The following is an 18,117-nucleotide window of genomic DNA, read 5'->3' as shown; positions in this document are numbered from 1 at the left end:
CAGATGCTCCTCCACTGACTCTGGACCTTTCTGGTTCTCAATGGCAGGAGCAAGAGTGACTGTTGTATGGCATGTATTCCCAGGGGTTTATCCATGTTTGAATGATTCAGACACGTCTGTGGGTGGGCATCTGCAGCTGGTGCATGGTGGGCCAACTGTGTCAATGTTTCTCTGTGTCATGGTAGTTCTCAACAAAGCAGCAGTGGCCGGCCTGAGGGCTGGTGTGCAACAGCGCTCACCGCAGTGTGACTTCCTATGTACCAGAGCCCCTCCTCCCAGGTGCCTGTCAGGCTGGGGGCCGGCCCAAGGGCCAGAGCTCCACCCCCGAGGCTCCCCGTGCACCCGGGACCCTCCTTCCGGGGGCCTACGAGGCAGGAAGCTAGCCAGGCAGAAGACTTGCGCTCCCCGCCCATGGCTCCCTGTGCACTGGAAGCCCTCCTTCCGGGGGCCTGCAAGGCCGGGAGTGAGCTGCCGGTCAGAAGACCGGCGCTCCCCTCCGGAGGCTCCCCGTGCCCCGGGACCCTCCCTCTGGGAGCCTACGAGGCAGGAAGCTAGCTGCAGAAAAACATTTTAAAGCTAAAATAGTCCACTCCTTTCTTGCAAAATAGCTGGATAAAATTTCCTGTACAAAGCTGAATCCCTTATTTAAAAACTCTGACCCTTGTCACCTATCACTGTTGGTGAATTTTCTATAATGCTCCCCTACATGGCTAGAATTAATTCTTCAATTAGCCTATGTGAAGAAGGATGGAGAGTGTAACATTTTATTTTCTCTGTCTGATTTGGTGATAACTGTTCTCTTACAAGACTGTAAAAATGAATTCAGGAAAAGAGTCTGAGATATCAGATTAATAATGGTCACTTAGTGAAAGCCCTAGCATTTTTGTTTTTCTTGTGTGTGTGTATGTATGTGTGTGTCTAACAGTGAGCATTAAGGACCCCCCACACACACAAGCTCCTAAATGCCATGAATGTAAAGACTTAAAGGACAGGGCCAACCCCCTGACATCACAGACCCTTCCTGCAGTCACAATGCTGCTGAGCTACCCTTGGGAAGATGCACCCGAAAGATGAACTCTTTGATTAGGATGCAGTCAAGATTCCTTATACTCGGCTTTCCAAGACAAGAGAAAAAAATCTGCCACAGTTCCCTTTCAAAAAATAAAAATAAAATCAACAGAAAAATAAAGCTGGAAAATCAAGCCTCATGAATTCAGGTATTTATTTCGTGGACTACTCTTTAGTAGCAAATTTAAACTTCTCATACTTCACTACCTTACTTATATTTCTTACTACATAAAAACAATAAATCCCAACCAAAATGCTCAGTTGTCCTGAACACACTAGGGTAGGATTTCATGTTAGGACTATTTGATCTTGACAAAGTTTCTAAATGTCTTGTAGGGGTACCTGTGAGGATTTGCTGTGGTAGCTGACCACAGGTGTGACGTGGCCACAGGAAAAAATGCTAGTGGGGGGTGGGGAAAGAGGGCAACTGTAAAACAAACCAGGAGCACCCCTTTAAGCTTTGCCATATGTACAGAAATTACCCGCAGTTGGAAAGGAAATGCCACCACAGCAAAATTTCTTTTACCGTAGTTCCTGATCTGATTCTGCATTCTGGTTGCCTAGATACAGATGTAAACAAAAGTGCCTCTCTGCCTGCTGAAGAACAGCCAGAAGTACCTGATGGCCCCCTTCCTGGTACAGACGGTGACCAAGAAAAGAAAGCAAGTACTTTTAGATAGTCCTATGAAAAGTAGCATTCAGTGTTTTGCTCAGCTTCCTTAGACAACTTTAAGAGTTCCAGAAAAATGATTTTTCTTTTCAGTCTCCCCACGTTTCCTGTGTGTTCTGTCCTGACAGACCAACTGATGACAGCACAGGCTGAAAGGAAAAAGGATCTCAATTTGTAAATACATTAATTGGACTGATTTTAATGCATGGGACTAAATTTTTCAAATTCAATAATAATTTGTTTTTTTTTATGATGATTCAAAAGGACTATCTTTAGCAAGATAGTTATAAAGAATGTTTGCTTTATTCATACTGGTCATATTTTTCTCCATTAATTAAAAAGACTATCCAAGCAAGTGGTGTGTTTAATCGTTGGTAATTCTCATCACACCTGACCAGCGGTTGCAGTCTTTTTCTATGGGAAGAGCACCAGAAAGCTGGTAGGATGCCAAGCGCTGACTGGGGACCTGGTGACTCCTGGCACTGTCTGTGGGACTTCAGGCAACTGCTTAACCTCTGTTTTTTCCTTTGCCAAAATGGGCTAATTAGACCTATCACACAAGTTGCTGTGGGGTTTGAATGAGCCACTCAGGTGAAGTGCTTAGCCCATAGGAAGGGCTCAATCAATAGCGAATAAATGACTATTACCATTTCCTGACCTTGAGCAAGTCTACTACTTTCTCTGATCCTCAAGCTCTTTACCTATAAAAATAATCATCTTGAATTATCTCAGTAATAAGAATTTCCATTATTCAAAGTAACTAATATTAACCATATTGTAAAATAATGGCACCAGTCTTCCACGGCTCTTGGAAGAATGAAATCACATTATAGTCAAGAAAGAATTGTATAGTACAAAGCCATATGAGGATAGGGGTGTAAATCAGTGGAAAAGTGCTTGCCTATCAAGTGTGAGACCCTGAGTTTGATCCCTAGGACCATGAACTATTAAACAGTCCTGAAAGTATTATATAAGAATGAAAATTGCTATGTGTAAAAAAAAATCCAATAATAACCATCAAGTAGTTTTACTGCAAAACAATTTTTATGTATAATCACATCATATCCTGCAAGAATGAGATGAAAAGGTATGAAATGTTTTCATTCAGCTAGCCAGAAATTAAAAGTCTAAATACTGTCTTAGATAGGTGAAAAGGAATTTTAAAAGAAAAAAATATACCACGATGATAATGACCTTGCTCAGGGTAGTGGAATTAGGAATGAGTATTTTTTTTCTTCTGTAAGCTTTTAATTCTCTGTGCTTTTCCAAATTTTTCTCCATCATCATATTTAACATTTGTCACTTTAAAAGCATGGGTATTGCTTTTAAGATGATGCTACTTGTAATCTTCCAAATAAGATTTCTAAATATACATTAATAAAACTAACATATATTAGTATTTATTAATTATACATAAAGTATTTATTAATAAATACTAACATATGTTAATATATTTTAATTAGTAATAATAATATGTGTTAGTTAATATATATGTTATACACCAGGAAAAAGGATGACAAAACCCAGTGATTCATTGCCCTTGGACTCAATCTATCACACTCTTTCATTCCAAGACACAGAAGGCTACTGGATGGACAAAACAATGTACCAAGGAAATTACCAAAACCAGACTCTCACTGGCCTGGAGCTCACAGTGAAGAAATGGGAAGGATAGAATTAGAGTGAAATAGGTGAGGCACCCAGAGCCCAGTACTGCTCCAGGAGGAAATAGGAATAAGAAAGCTGGTGCCAGAGCAGAACAGCGAGCTCCTCTGTGCGTTAAAGATGGTATTCAGAACAGAGACACCCAAGTGACCACTGGATCAATGGATCCATTCTCTGAGGGAAAGTTGGGTGGGTACTATCCAACCTCTTGCAGATCCTATTCAGTACTGGGGAGGGGACCAAAGCACTATCTCTGCAGTTCACTGACCCCATCCTGAGGCAGCTTCAAACCTATTCTGGTTGCATGCTACCAAGTGAGCTGGGTCAAGAGACCATGACTATTGTTAGGTGACCTTTATGTGCTTTCTTGATAATGGACTTACCTACTTAATGTGTTTGTCTTTGAAGAGGGAGGTTTCCAACTAAGATGCTTGGCTTCAAATTAAGAAATAGGAATTCCAGTGACATTTGCAAAAGGATTGATTTCTGTATAGGGGAGAGGTCTTAAGATATTTTGCCCATCATAGTAGCATACCTTAACAAATAAAAAATACATGAGGAATATATTCTAGTTTTTTTAATTAAGATGAAATACCATTCACATTGTCTCCATTGAATTAGTTCAAAGATAGTCTCTTAAAATTAGGATAAGTCTGTGTTCTATTTTCTAAATTTAAAAAATAAAGGAACACTGGATTTTAAGCATTTTTCAGCATATACAAAAGTGAATACATTTGCTATTCTTTCTTCATAGAAATTTTGTCAAATTTTTAACCTGCACACAAATAGAACAGTCTAAAAAAATTAGAACATTCTAGAAGTACCATTTCTTTAGAGAGATTGTCAGCTAACTTCATATGACCAACTATGTTTAATACTAATAAATTAGTATTAAACATATGTATGTAGTATGTAGTATTAGTATTAAACATTATGTATTAAACATGTAGTATGTAGTATTAAACATTATGTATGTAGCTATGCTTTTATTTCTTTTGACTGTAATAATCTCACAGCCAAGTTTTTAGAAAATAAAATTACTTGGATAGATTAGTTTTCTACTTTTAGACTTGTTTATTGAAAATTAGCTGATTCCCCTAAGAAATCAGCATATCAGGAATAATTTACTCCATTAGGATTTCTTTTAAAATTCAGTCAATAATCACTGCATAATTCCTTTAGGAATTACCCAGGAATAATCTATGGCTTTGACTTTTCCAAAAAGTTTTTTCTGTGATACCAAAGTTATGATATGCAACTCTCTAGTATCTTCCTAGAACTTCATTTTGGTTTAACAATACAAATGGAGCATGTACAAGACTAAATGCATGGGTGGTCCACATATAGCATACATTTTGCTTCAAATCAAAACATTTATTTAAGGATAAAAATGATAAGAGCAGTATGTAAAGTAGTAGATGATAGATATATTTTAAATCTATGACCTCTGTTTTAGGTAAGATTATCTCCAGCCAAAATGTCAGCCAAGAACTCTACAGATCTAGTTGAATACGTTAACAAGTAAGTCCATAAACTGCTAGTTTTAACTACTTGCTGTACTCAAGGATTGAGTCAGAAATTAAACTACCCGAATTAGACCTCTGCATTCATGTTAACTAGTTCTCTGCTTTCAGAAGACCCTAAACCATTTCAGAAAAATGAAAATCTCCATCCAATTCCTATCTGACTAGCAAAGCAAATAGATTTTTCTACCTTCGCCTTAAATGACTTCCATACATATGTGTAGATTCATGTGTAAAATAATATAACACAGGCACTAAGTGACATATGATGATATCAAGATTACTCAAATATACCTTACCCTGACTTTCAAAATAAACCAAATAGATTTGTTAACATTTCATGAAAAAAAACTAGGAAAATTTTATATATATTAAGTCAATCACTAGAAAATTAGTTTCCTACCTTTTACAGTGCCACACCAAAAGCTCATCTAGGAAGGAATTTAAATAAAGTCAATCATTCTAATTTGCATATTTGCTCATCAATGAGCAGACATCCACTGCTTTATGATAATGCACTCAATGCCTGTTTAAGTTTAATTGAGTAGAAAAATACTAAAGCCTGGTTTCTTGGGGTTTGGAGGTTTTTTTGTTTTTTTTTCTCTTGCCAGTGGAAGGAATATCAGTGGAAATGAAGATATCTCAGGTCTATTCTTTAATCTCTCCAATCAGCTACTCAACTTTGAGGAAGAAAAAAAAATTTCTCTTCTCTGGGCAATCTCTTCCTACTCTATAAAATGTGGTGGGAGCTCCGAGTGATCAGTGAGGAGTACTTATTCCATCTCAACTCTCACTGAAATTTCTCATCATTGTTCTTCTATATAATTAAGTAGGTGGTTAAAATTTAAGAACATTATTCTCTCTTGGGATTTTAATTTTGAATGAAAAAAATTCTGCTCATAAATCTCTTTGTACTCTTCTTGAATTAACTCTCTTGGGGAAAAAATTTTCTCACCATGGAACCAAATATTTTCTAAGGTTCCTTCCATCTTTAACATTCAAAGCTTGGTTATTATCATTTATTAACTTAAGAAATGCTCTTTGCATTACATGTCCCTACTAAACATCAGGTACTGTGCTAGACACTTGGAGAATTACCAGTGAATGAATAAATAAGACAAAGACCCTTGCCTCACAGAGCTTCCATTCTAGCAAAAGGAAGACACACACATTGCTAGATAGGCTGGTCAGCATGAGTCTCCTCCAGAAGTTGGCATTTGAGTCAAGATAAGATGAGAGGGATCTGGGCACCTGGACATCTTGGAGAAGAGCAAAGTTTCTAAGGCAGGAATGGAAATGGGCAAAGATGGCTGGGTAAAAAAGATGCAAATAACCTTGGACTCCGATAGTACCTAGGATCTGATTTGAAAGTCTATAGGTAGAATAAGTGCTGAATTTCTCCTGTCTATAGGGAAACTTCTAAATTTTCTAAACAAAAGGAAGCTAGGAAATGAAATTGTTTAATACCAAGCAATTTTCCAGGGCGGGCTGTAGCCAATCTCAGTAATCCTCCCAGGAGTACATTTTTGGAAGATGAGGGTCTGGCTGACAGCCAAAGGATAGTATTTAAAATGCGGAGACATAAAACTTTTATGAAGTCAAATAGGCAAAGCAATAAATCATTAATTTCTCCTTGTGAGTACAGCACGACATTCAGGGTCTGAAAGTATTCAGTTTCAACGTTTTTCTTAGGACCACAGCAGACTTTTTATTATGTCATGATGCATCGCTTTTGTTACAGCCCAATGAAGACAGATATTTCACACTACAGTATGTAAGAAAGGAAGACAAAACACCGTTGTAAGGCTTTCTCTGGGTAGGCCACGTTACACTGAATGGCGCTGCCAGTAGCCACACCACGGCCTTATTCTGTCTCATCTTCTCACACTGGCCCTGCCTGGGATGGTCAAGGCACTATGAGCAGGCACAGCCGCACGAACTGGGCACCACCCACAGGGCCCCCCAAGTCCACCAAGACAAGGGCTGCCCAGATGAGCTTCATTCTTCCTGTCCCTGGAGACACTCACTTCTTGTCAGAGCGAAGAGCTTCAGTCTCAGTCCGGTAGAGGGAGCCCCTCCAACCCCGGCGCCTCCGAGAGGACAGATGTGAGCGGAGCAGAGAAAGGTTACTCCACATCAATTACAGATGTTGGGAGCAAGCTACATACGGGGAAGCAGAGGAAGAAGCATACCTTACCTCTCTTAGAAAAGTGCACCTCTACCAGGAAAAGCTGATTAACCTAAACAAAGGTGCTGTCGGGTAGGAGAAAGAGAAGAGTGTTAAAATGTCTCCCGGCTGAGTTACTGATGCCTGTAAGCCTCAGGGTACTCCTAAATTGAGAGAAAATTTACTTATGCTATAGGGTAGCTGCAGGAATGAGATTATATTCCTTTGAAAGTAGTGCAGCAGGGGTTGGGGATTTAGCTCAGTGGCAAAGCGCCTGCCTGGCAAGCGTAAGGTTGTGAGTTCGGTTCCTGGTACCGGAGAAAGACCAAAAAAAAAAAAAAAAAAGTAGTGCAGTCGTAGGATAAGCACTATCTAGAAATTGGATTTTGTTTCTTTTATTTTATGAAAAAATAAAATTTTGTAACAAAATCACAAGAGTTAATACTGTGTATAATAATCTGAAAAGTAGCTACTAGGAGTGGAAGACAGACAAAAAAAGACTGTCCTACAAAGAAGAATTAAACAGGTAACAGCACAAAACTTTCTTTTCAATGAAGTAAGATAAACTAGTACCATAACTGAAACAAATGAGCATGTGTATTAAAATATTTTTGAAACAATGTAGCAGATAACTTAGGGAATTATTTGAACTTCTCCCTATTTTCTACTGATCTATCTCCTATGGATGCAACTGGAGAATATAATGTTAAGTGAAATAAGTCAGACACATGACCTTAAATATCATACAGTTTCTCTTATATGAGAAACTCAAAATATATATACAAATAAAGATCAAAATAGAAGAAATGAGATATTGTTATTAAAACTTCCTTACATTTCTCTTGATTCAAATAACTCACCATCTGTATCAATTTCCCAGGTTGCTGTAACACAGTGCCACAAACTGCATGGTTTAGAACCATAAAAATTCATTTTCTCACAGTTTTACAGATGTCAGCAGAAACTGATTCCTTCTGAGAACAAGTCTGTGCTGTGGCCTTTCTTGGCTTACGGATACCTTGCCCCAGTCTGTCCTTCCATCTTTTCATTTTCCCAGTGCCTCTGTCTCTACATGAGTACATCAGTCCTAGTGGATAAAGGGCCCATATGACTCCAGCAGGACCTCATCTAAACTATGCACATCTGCAAGGACCCTATTTCAAAGAAGATCCAGCTAAGAGATACTGGACCTTAAAAGTTCAACATATCTTTGGTGGGGGGTACAATTCAGTCCACAGTACCTGTCTTGGTTACTTTTCTCTCGTTGCTGAGACAAAATAACTTACACCCAAATTGAAGGAAGAAAAGGTTTATTTAGCTTACTGTTTGTGGAGGTTTCAGTGCATACTCAGCTGGCTCCAAGGCAGAGTGGAACATGGCAGAAGGCAACAGTTCATAGCAGTGGAAGATAGCAAAAGCAGCAAGAGCACAAGGGAGGAGCTGCGGCAAGCAGCCTCTTTCCCTCCCTTACATTGTATGCAAACTACCCACCCCAGGGCAGGTGTAGCACTCACATCCATAATTCCAACATTTGACAGTAAATTAATTGTAAACTCTAGAAACCTGCTCCCTGACTGCATCAGGCTTTGAGGGGACATTCGGATACAAACTGTAACAGTACCATTTAAAAATTACTAACTCTCTTGCTCTTTCTTTATGTTTTGGGTTTCTCATATAAGAGAAACCATGCAATACTTAAATTTATTTCACTTAACATCACGGTCTCATGGCACATCCATTTTCCTACAAATGACTCAAGTTTATCCTTCTTTATGGCAGAATAGTACTCCGTGAATGTAATCATTATGCATTGAAAACATGCACTAATAAAAAAAATAAAAACTGAAGAAAATAACAACTCTGACTGATCCAATGCCAGACAGTCCCAGCCCTATTGGAGCCTTCATACCAGCTTCAGACCAAAGTCTGCAGCCCACACTGAGCTCCAGTCCTGATGTCTGATTGTACCCAGATCCTAGACTGAGCCTTGACCTACACTGAGGCCTGTCTGCCATCAGAACCCAGCCAGAGCTGGCCTGGGCTTTGGCTTTGGATTTCCTCTCTGGACCTGAGCATCTCAAATGGGGCCCCTTCCCCTTCCTCAGTCACTTGGTGGAGATGGCCTGGCTTCTGGGACCAGGGTTCTCAGCTTCCTTCCTTTCCTGCAAGGATGCCAGGCAGAAATAATGGAGAGATGTGAAGACAAAAAAACATAAAAAATTAGAAACAAAAAATGACTAATAATTACAAAAAGATGGTTGTAAAATATTTATTATCCCAAAACACTTCAAATGCATGACTTAAATTGATTGCCCTCAGCTGCGTGTGAAGGGCAGGAGTCACTCTTTCCACAGGACAGAGAAGTCTTCTTCTGGGTAACCTGACAGAGTTCAAAGGCAGTGTCGAGACTCAAACCGAAGTCATCTGATGATAAGTACAGCGTTCTTTACTCTGGAGACATTAAAAACACACACCCTCCCTACCCGCTGAAACAGAGCAAGGGGATATGAGAAAGTGTCTCAAGAGTGCTACCGCAAACTCCAGGAATCTCAAAAGGGACCAAAGCAAGGTGTCCACCCAGCAGCATTTGCACAGGGTTATGTCTGCAGCCCTCACCCACTGTAATGCCTGCACAAGAAAGCAAGCCCTTCCCATCAGGTGCTTCCTTAATGCTGCAGTTTGATTAAAACTTTACTGCTGGAGGAGTTTGCCTGATGGAGGGCAGAACTTCCCACAGGAAGCAGCCACACAAGCTGTCCCTCCTCTGATGTCTTCTTGGCTGTACCACTACCTGGAGTCATGTCTCTTCCAGGCCCATCCTTGCACAGGCTCCATACTGGCCCAGCCCCCCCCCCTCCGTGGTCTCTTTTCCAGATCAAGTCCCCAAACTTCAACTGTCTCCCACAATCCCGGATCACTCACCCTCACAGTACACTCAATAACGCTGGCTCCTACCGCTACCAAAACGCATCCGCCATGCTGCTTAGAAAAAAGAGATGGAGAAATTGCAGAAAATATATTTTCTATTTTACCATTCTTGACACACAGATTATACACTCAGAAGAAACTAGTCAGAAAGCAGATACAAAGATGCAGAAAATTTTCTCTTTATGCACTTTGGCATTCTAGAAAGTTTAAATACCCAAACCTTTGTCTCCAAGTGTTACATTACAGGTTGATCAAATGGTTATCAGAATCTCCTCGGTAAATTTAGCGCTCTCCCAAGGACAGAACAGGCAGGGAAGCGAGAGGCTCAAATACTGATGCCTCTGCCAGCCAGCACAGCGCTGCCGTCAGTCACTCAGAGCTATGAGGAACGGAACTCTGAATTTGGGGGAAGTCTGTTCAGATTCAGTAGTCGGCTACACAATCAGTGATCTGGGCAAAGCCCAGATTTCCCTCTGGAAAGGTCCCTGCAGATCTCTTTCTCCAAAGGTTAAGAACTCCATCTGGACCAATCCAGGATCTCAGTTATTTGTTCCCTTGCATGGTTAAATTTAGATGGAGATCATCCCGCTAACATGCTAACAAAGCACAGCAGTGGCTAGTTGATTTATGTATTTATAGAATGGGGGGCCCACACCGCACTCGCTGTGAAAGGCCTCAGGTTACAACCTGTTGGGTAACCTGATGAGTTGAAAAATAGTACATCCCGAATCTCTCTTAGAAGATTAGGAATACTCGTGTTTGTTCTACTCTTTGCTTTAGAAAGGCCAATCGGAAAATAATAGTCTCTTTCCTTAAAGCAGTAGAAATTGAGGGGGAAATATAAGGAAGCCTTATGTTTATCTTGTAGGAATGATGTAAATAAAACTGAACATCACCCTTTTTTGCCTCAGCGAGCTTTAATAATAATCATGATAATCCAATTAACCGAAACCTGCAGGTATGAAAAAAATTTCAAAAATGAAAATGCCTCATTTAAAGATAACTTTCAAAAAAACTCTAAAGGAAAAGAAATAGCTGCAGCCCCGCCTGTGAGTGAGGCACTCACGTCTCCACGGTTGCAGGAAAATGTATTTGCATGGCAGTCAGAGCTGCCCTCTTCAGAGGTTTTCTTCCACGTGCCAGATAGAAATGACTCCGAGGCCAGCTGTGACAGGCAGGACCCCAGGCGCGGCTGTTCTGCCGCTGTTTGCACCGCCCCCACTGCAGACTTCCCCCTTGTTAACCCACAGCCCACCACGTCCACCGTCCTAGCCAAGTAAGTCCTGTTTAAAAATGGCATCGCTGAAATGCTTGGTTGCTAAGCACCCTGTCTGTCTTGCTTTCCGACTTGCCGTGCTGCTTCTGAATGTCTCCAGAACTTAACTGATGTTTCATATTTCCCACTCCAGTACTTCATTATACATTTTCCCTTGTATTAGTCACTGATTCGCGTGACAAATAAGCCAGTGGTGTTGAGTTTTCAGAATACGGTGGAATCACCCTAGTACTTACGCACATATACTTGCTTGTCTTACTTCCTCATCACTAGGACAGGATACCTGACACCCACAGGGAAGAGAGGTTTATTCTGGCTTGCCTTTTGTACAGGTTTCAATCCACAGTCCGGGCTCCAGGCAGGGCAGCATGGCAGAGGAGAATTTATCTAACAAGACAGTCTAGGGCTTGGCTCATTTACTGAGCTTACCACCATCAAGCAACCAGGTTTTTTCTATTCTTCTTTCCTGTCATTCTCTTTTTCCTCGTGATCGCAAGATGGCTCTAGCAGTTCTAGGTGTCACACATAGATGTGACGATAGCCAGCAGAGAAAAAGTAACTTTTTTCTTCTATACTTTTTTTCTTTCTCTTTCTTTCTTTCTCTTTATTTATTTTTGCAGTGCTGGTCATTGAACCCAAGGTTTTTGTACTGAACTATATCCCAGCTCATTTTATAATTTTTTTTTTTGAGAGTCTTACTAAATTCCCCAGGCTGAGCTTGAACTTTCAATCTCCTGTCTCAGCCTCCCAGAGCACTGAGATTGCAGGCATGTGCTACCACAACGAGCTATATCTCTCTTCTTGAAGACAAAGAAGCTTGACCCAGGAATCCCACAGCAAGTTTCTCCTGGCATCTCCTTGGTCAGGATTGTTCCCTCTGCTCCTACCTAAAACAGTGGCATTTCAACACAGAAGAAAGGGGTCACATGATTACTCTTGCCCCAAAGTACACGAGGGGGAGGAAGATGACGAAAATCAGGCAGAAATGGGGGCTGTTAGGAAGGTACCTCACAGTGCTTGCCACGATGAGACACCTGAGAGAAAAACTATACTGGGGCTGGGGTGATGCAACTTAATTCACAAGTGTCTGTCTGGGACTGAAGCCCGGAGATCAAACACCTTCCCTGGCAAATCCGGGCTACGGGTTGTCTCCAGGCCAGAAAGCAGCTCCAGCTCAACAAAAGCAAAAGAGTCAATCCACAGTCCACAGCTAGGCTATGTGTCACCGCGAGCAGGGCCTGACGTTCTCTTCTCTCCTACCTCTGACTCACACCTGCAGTTCCGGGTAGCACTGTCACCGTGGCAGGTTTGGAGGAATGGAATATATATATATATGGTACCATATGGGAGTGTTGAGCCCAGTGAGCAGTGGGTGGAGCGTGACTAATGAAACCCCTTAGAAAAGCCTCCTTTGTTCTTGGACATACAGGTGATAGGAAAGAGGAATCTTGCCCAGGCTGAGATGAGTTATTGTTGCTCAAGAAAGTAAACCCGAGGCACTAACAGCCTTTGACTTATGGAGCCAATATTTTTCTCCAAAACTGAGCCTTAAGAGCACCATCGAGTTAGTAGCACCAGTCAGCATCAACAAATATTTATTGCCCATCTACTAAATGTCATGCACTCTTCCAGAATACAGGGATGCTATTGCAAACAAGATACAAATACATCTGTGCACAAAGTTCTATTTGAGTTAGGGGGGGTGGGGGATGGAGAACAACAAACAAGTAAATGAGATGATTTCAAGGTACTTCTAGGTCTCATTTCTCCTGTGGCCTTTTCTATAGTTAAAGAGGAGGAAAACATAATTTATTTTTATCACTCTTTAAGTTCTTGGCTGGGACAGGTTCCTGTTACCAAGAGGCAAATTAACAAGAGAAGAACACAAGCAAGTTTGCTATATACTGTGTACAGCATGCGTCCCATGGAAGAAGAGATCTCATAGCTTAGGAGCCTGGTTGGAATAACGTTTTAACAAAGGGCACTAAGTCTTATAGTGACAAGACAAAGAAGGTTCAGACTTCAGAAGTCAAAAACTAGGGGAAGAATTGGGGCCGGGGATTTAGCTCACCCGCAAAGTGCCTGCCTGGCAAGTGTAAGGTTGTGAGTTCAATTCCTGGTACTGGAAGAAAAATAAAAAACAAACAAAAAAGAGAAACTAGGGGAAAGTATTATTTATTTCAACTATTTTTTTTTATCTAATTCTACTTATTTCCTTGGTCTTTTTTGTTTGTTTGTTTTTGTTTTGTTTTTTGTTTTTTTTGGGGGGGGGTTTCCAGTACTGGGAATCAAACTCATGACCTTGCACTTGCCAGGCAGGTGCTGTGCCACTGAGCTAAATCCCCAGCCCCATTTCCTTCCTTTTTCATTTCATTATTCTGCTAATATCTTCCCTTATCATCTTTTGTAGTGTTTTATTAGTCATTTCAAAAAAATTCCACACCTATTCTAATGTTCCTCCTTTGTAGGACTCTGTAATCCAATAGGTTATTTATGTGTTGTCTAGTTGGGTATGTAATGGTTCTGCTCCAAATGCCCTTTCTTTTGGCCTGTGAGCTCATTCTGTCCTGAGGATTGATTTCAACCCAGTCCTGGTCTCCACCACATCTCAGCTTCACGGAGCCCAGGGGTGGGAAGGTGTCCATGAGCTCCAGCCTCTACAAAACCACAGTCAACCCCTCCCCTTCTGAAGAAAGATCTTCTGTGAGGTCTTCACCTTTTGCTCTTCAAGGAACACCAAGGTCAGGGGAGGCCTTTTCAGGTAGAATTGGTTAGAAGCAACCGCTCAAAGTTAGCTGTCCCCTAGTTTGTTGTTACTATTAGTTCAGCTCCCTTCCCTGTAGAGGCTATCTGCTCTGCCTCGATTCTTTAGAGGACACCTGTACCAGAGCAATGTTTATCTAGGGCCAGGGAAGCGATGAAACAACCCAGGCAAGGTCATAGGTAGTTATTTAGGCCCTAGCATTCTTTGTCTTTGGAGAAGCATTCCAGGCCTAAGTTAGACCTGCAAAGTTAACTCTTTATAACCCCTCTGGGATGTTTCTTAAGGCACATTTTGAGGCTTGCATTAAGACTAGAATTATTCTATCTTAAAATGATATGCTAAGAGTCACCGTCCCCTACACAGGAAGTGGGCGGGACCTGGCCGGGCAACTCTCTCAGGGCTCCTAGCAGCTGGGGAGAGTCAGCCCATCTTTCCTGAAAGGGGAGTTGGCTGCCCCACTACCCATTGCAGTACCCCACTCATTCACCACTTTAAAATGGCTCTCAACACCCCCTTTGCTCCTCCCTTTTTGTTCCTGGATCCTCCAAGCTCTTGGGAGAAAGAGGATGTGAAGGCAGCAGGCATGCTAATTCAACATTTGGGTCAACACCGTAGTCCATCCAGGAATTTTGACCCTGAAGAACTGTGCAGTTTTGTTCTTTTCCTTCTGTGCTTGGTCTCACATGAGCCGTCATGCTCCCTGGGGCAAACATATGTTAGCTCACATGCTCACCCTAGCTCTTAGCTTTCTTCTCTTCAGTGAAGTCCTCACTGAAGCCAAGTGAGTTCTCTGAAGGCCTGCGGAGCACCGAGTAGAAATGTGACACGGCCTGAAGGTGGCCTCACCTGCGGGCTCTGCTGAGACACCAGGGCCCCTGGCAAGGGAGACAGCGCTACGTTCCACGGGACCAAGGTCTGCTCTGCGAGTCCCTCCACCCCACTGTTCCTCAGCCCTGGGTCCCCACCACACAGCGGCAGAGTCTAGGGTCAAGCAGGGAGAGATGAACAGTGGGGTGGGCTAGAGGCCAAGACGGACAGAGACGGTACAACTCTCCTTTTTCACACCTAAGTAATTCTGAAATGTCTGGTCCCTGTCACACACGCACAGGGCCTCCAGCTCAGCCAGTCTCACTGTCCTCACCCAAGTCTTCTGCTGCCATTTGCCTTCGGATAAAATTCAGTTTTCTATACATACTTTCAGACTGCTCAACGACTGACACTCTCTGGGTACCTTATAAATATTTCAAGCTCGTTTCCTTCCCCTAAGTCTGTTTACTTAACTTCAGCCTTGATCAATGGCATCATCTTCATTAAGCCCAAAATCAGAAATGTTTAAATCTCTATCTTTTCCAAGTCCGCTTCCAATCTATTCCAAAAGCCCTACAGCTTCTGCTTCATCATCTCTGGGAGGTGCCTCATCTCTTTCTCTGTCACCGTCTGAGTCTCAGACTCTCTCATATTTCGCGTAGGTTACCGCCTATATTCGTTCTCTACCGCTGTGCGGTAAAATATCCCCAAGCTCTGTAGCATAAAACAGCAAATAATCATCTCCCGGTTTCTGTGGATCAGGAACCTTAACGTGTCTGGCTGGGTAATTGTGGCTTAGGATGTCTCACGAGGTCGCAGTAAACTTGACAGCTGGTGCGTCCATCTGAAGGCTGAAGCTTGGCCCTAAAGACAGTTCATGCACATCCCTGTTGCAACCGTTTGGCTCTTTAAAATAGTGGGTAGAATAAAGAGTAAGTGCATTCCAGGGGGAATGGGGGGCCAAGGTTGAAGGGAACCCCCACCTCTGCATACACATGACATAGGCTTCATAAGACTGCTTATGCTTGGGGACCAGCTCAGCTCTTGTTAGTGCGGTGACCTTTGACCAATTTATTCAGTTCCTCTAAGCCTCAGTTTCACCATCTTGAACTGGAAATTAAAGTTAAATTAAAATTAGTAATACTTGCCTCATGGTGTTATTAAGAAGATTTAATAAACGAAATTTAAAGTGGGGGCCAGCATGTCTGGGTTATATTAAGGGTTTAAAGGTAGAAACTACTTGTGAAGTGTGTGGGTAGCTGATGGACATGGTGGTGACACTTTTGACAGCTCGGTGACATTTTCTCCCTTTCTGGTTCTCAACTTCTAGGTCTATACCATCTGACACAATAGCCCCTGGCGACATGTAGCCATTGAGTACTTCTGACGTGTCTAGTCCCAAATGAGGTGCACCATGAGTGCAAAGTATCCAGATTTCAAAGATTTAGTACAAGAATGTGAAAATACCTCATTAACAAAATTCGTCCTGATTAATGCTGCAATGTTATTTATACATAAACTGTTTAATATGTTAAAATTAAGTTTAACTTTAAGCATTTTCTTCAATTATTAAGGTTTTTTTCAAATTTTATATAAGGCTTGTGTTATATTTCTTTGGGAGCAGTCTTTCAGGAAGACAAAGTTACAAAGTTATTAAATGAGAAGCTTGTTACTGTATTTTCTTCCTCTGCATAGCAAGAGCTCCTCCTCCTCCTTTATGCTCCTGCCACACTTTGTGTGGACTCTGCCTGGTGAGTTAAAAATATGCATTTCACATGAATATACATTTCATGATCCTCGTGAGCCACCATTCATGAGTGGAGTTGCAATAATGGGATGTGTGGCTCACATTTCCTCAACCTACGGCAGTGCCTAAGGAAACTTGGTTGCGGATTAGTCAGTAGAAAACAAATGACCAGCAGGCATTAAAAAAAAAAATCTTATTCGTTAAGCTCTTCATACTGACACTTAACATAAAATTGAACATAAGAAAGAGAGAAATACGTGGTAAGTGCCACTGGTAGACAACTCAGTATGTATGCACTTTCCCTTCTCTGCTAATAAAAGTCTCAATGTTACTTAAGGCTACAATGTGCCCGATTAAAGAACAAGTTTATAAGAGGTGGCCACATGGCACAGTTTCAACTAGTGAAATACAGAAGTGTCACGGTGAGTCTTTAGGAAACCCTTTTTTTATTTCAAAAGGGAGGGAGGAGATACCTCAGCCGGTACACACCTTCTGTCCTTTACCCCCCATCTTTGCTGTCTGGAATGTGAACATGATACTGCGAAGGTGGAACCACAGCCTTGAGACTCTGAGAGTGGTGGTCACACCCTCAGATGGGCCAGGAAGCCTCAAGGAGCCTGCGTGTTTGGTGACCACCTTGGTCCCTGGCCCAGGTCTGGACCATCTATCTCCAGACTTGTTACACGAGCCACATAGGCCCTATTGGTTTGGTCTGTTTTACACAGCTAAATACAGTCTTAGCTGATATTCACAATCTTCAGAAAACACTAACATTCGCAATCTGGCCCCAAAATCTGTCCTCAGGACATTCTTACTTCTAAGCAAACATTAATCCCCAACATATCACTATCTGGCTCGTGCAGTGGGAATAAGTGTGAACTATTTGGCCTGGGATTTTTATGATCCAGCAAACATAATTGTTATTTTAAAAAGACATACGTGCTCTACAGCTGTATATCTACACATCTAAGTATACAGCTATACTTCTATGTATCTAAGTATACAGCTGTAAATGTAGATTTTCTAGGGACAGAATTTTGTCTTATTCATCATCTTATTCCCAAGCCTTCACAAAAGGTAATCACCTTCAATTTAAAACTTCCTCCTCCTTCTGTGGATATTTATAAGATATTTTGCCACCACTCAGATGTCACATCATGAAAATTGTTTTAGGCTAGGTTTTAAGATAGCTAGATCAAATCATGTCTCTGCCAAATAGAAGGTTTTGTGACATTGAAGCATTCCTGTGAATGAAAGCTCATGAAGAAGCTTGCTGTGCCACACAGATTAGACTGGAGCTGGAGAGAACACCCAAATCCCCTCCACTGGCGCATGAGATACAAAGTCCCTAGAACTTAAGAGCAATATGGATAAATGTAAACCAGGCGTGGTAGTACATGCCTGTAATCCCAGCACTTGGGAGGCTGAGGCAGGAGGATCATTGTGAGATTGAGGCCAGCCTGGGCTACAAAGTGAGCTCAAGTCCAGCCTGAACTGTATAG

The 18,117-nt window shown here is 41.7% G+C and overlaps 1 protein-coding gene across 4 annotated transcripts in view; it reads left to right on the top strand.

Moving 5' to 3' along the window:
- The first annotated feature begins 1,045 nt into the window (after window positions 1-1,045).
- Fam81b (family with sequence similarity 81, member B) overlaps window positions 1,046-18,117 on the top strand; it is a 46,723-nt gene continuing 29,651 nt past the window's right edge. Inside the window, exons 1-3 of one of the 4 annotated variants that reach the window (XM_013513074.1) lie at window positions 1,046-1,217; window positions 1,639-1,730; window positions 4,860-4,924. In XM_013513074.1, coding sequence (XP_013368528.1) covers window positions 1,208-1,217; window positions 1,639-1,730; window positions 4,860-4,924 — 167 coding nt within the window. In that variant the 5' untranslated portion in view covers window positions 1,046-1,207. Of the gene's footprint in view, window positions 1,218-1,632; window positions 1,731-4,859; window positions 4,925-18,117 lie in introns of all 4 variants that reach the window. The other 3 variants (XM_013513073.1, XM_013513076.1, XM_013513075.1) reach the window with 3 other exon arrangements.

The sequence above is a fragment of the Chinchilla lanigera genome, unplaced genomic scaffold, assembly GCF_000276665.1.
Source record: "Chinchilla lanigera isolate Chin_1 unplaced genomic scaffold, ChiLan1.0 scaffold00017, whole genome shotgun sequence".
Lineage (NCBI taxonomy): Eukaryota > Metazoa > Chordata > Mammalia > Rodentia > Chinchillidae > Chinchilla > Chinchilla lanigera.
The sequence above is the reverse complement of the archived record's forward strand: the minus strand, read 5'-3'. Positions and strand labels throughout refer to the sequence as shown.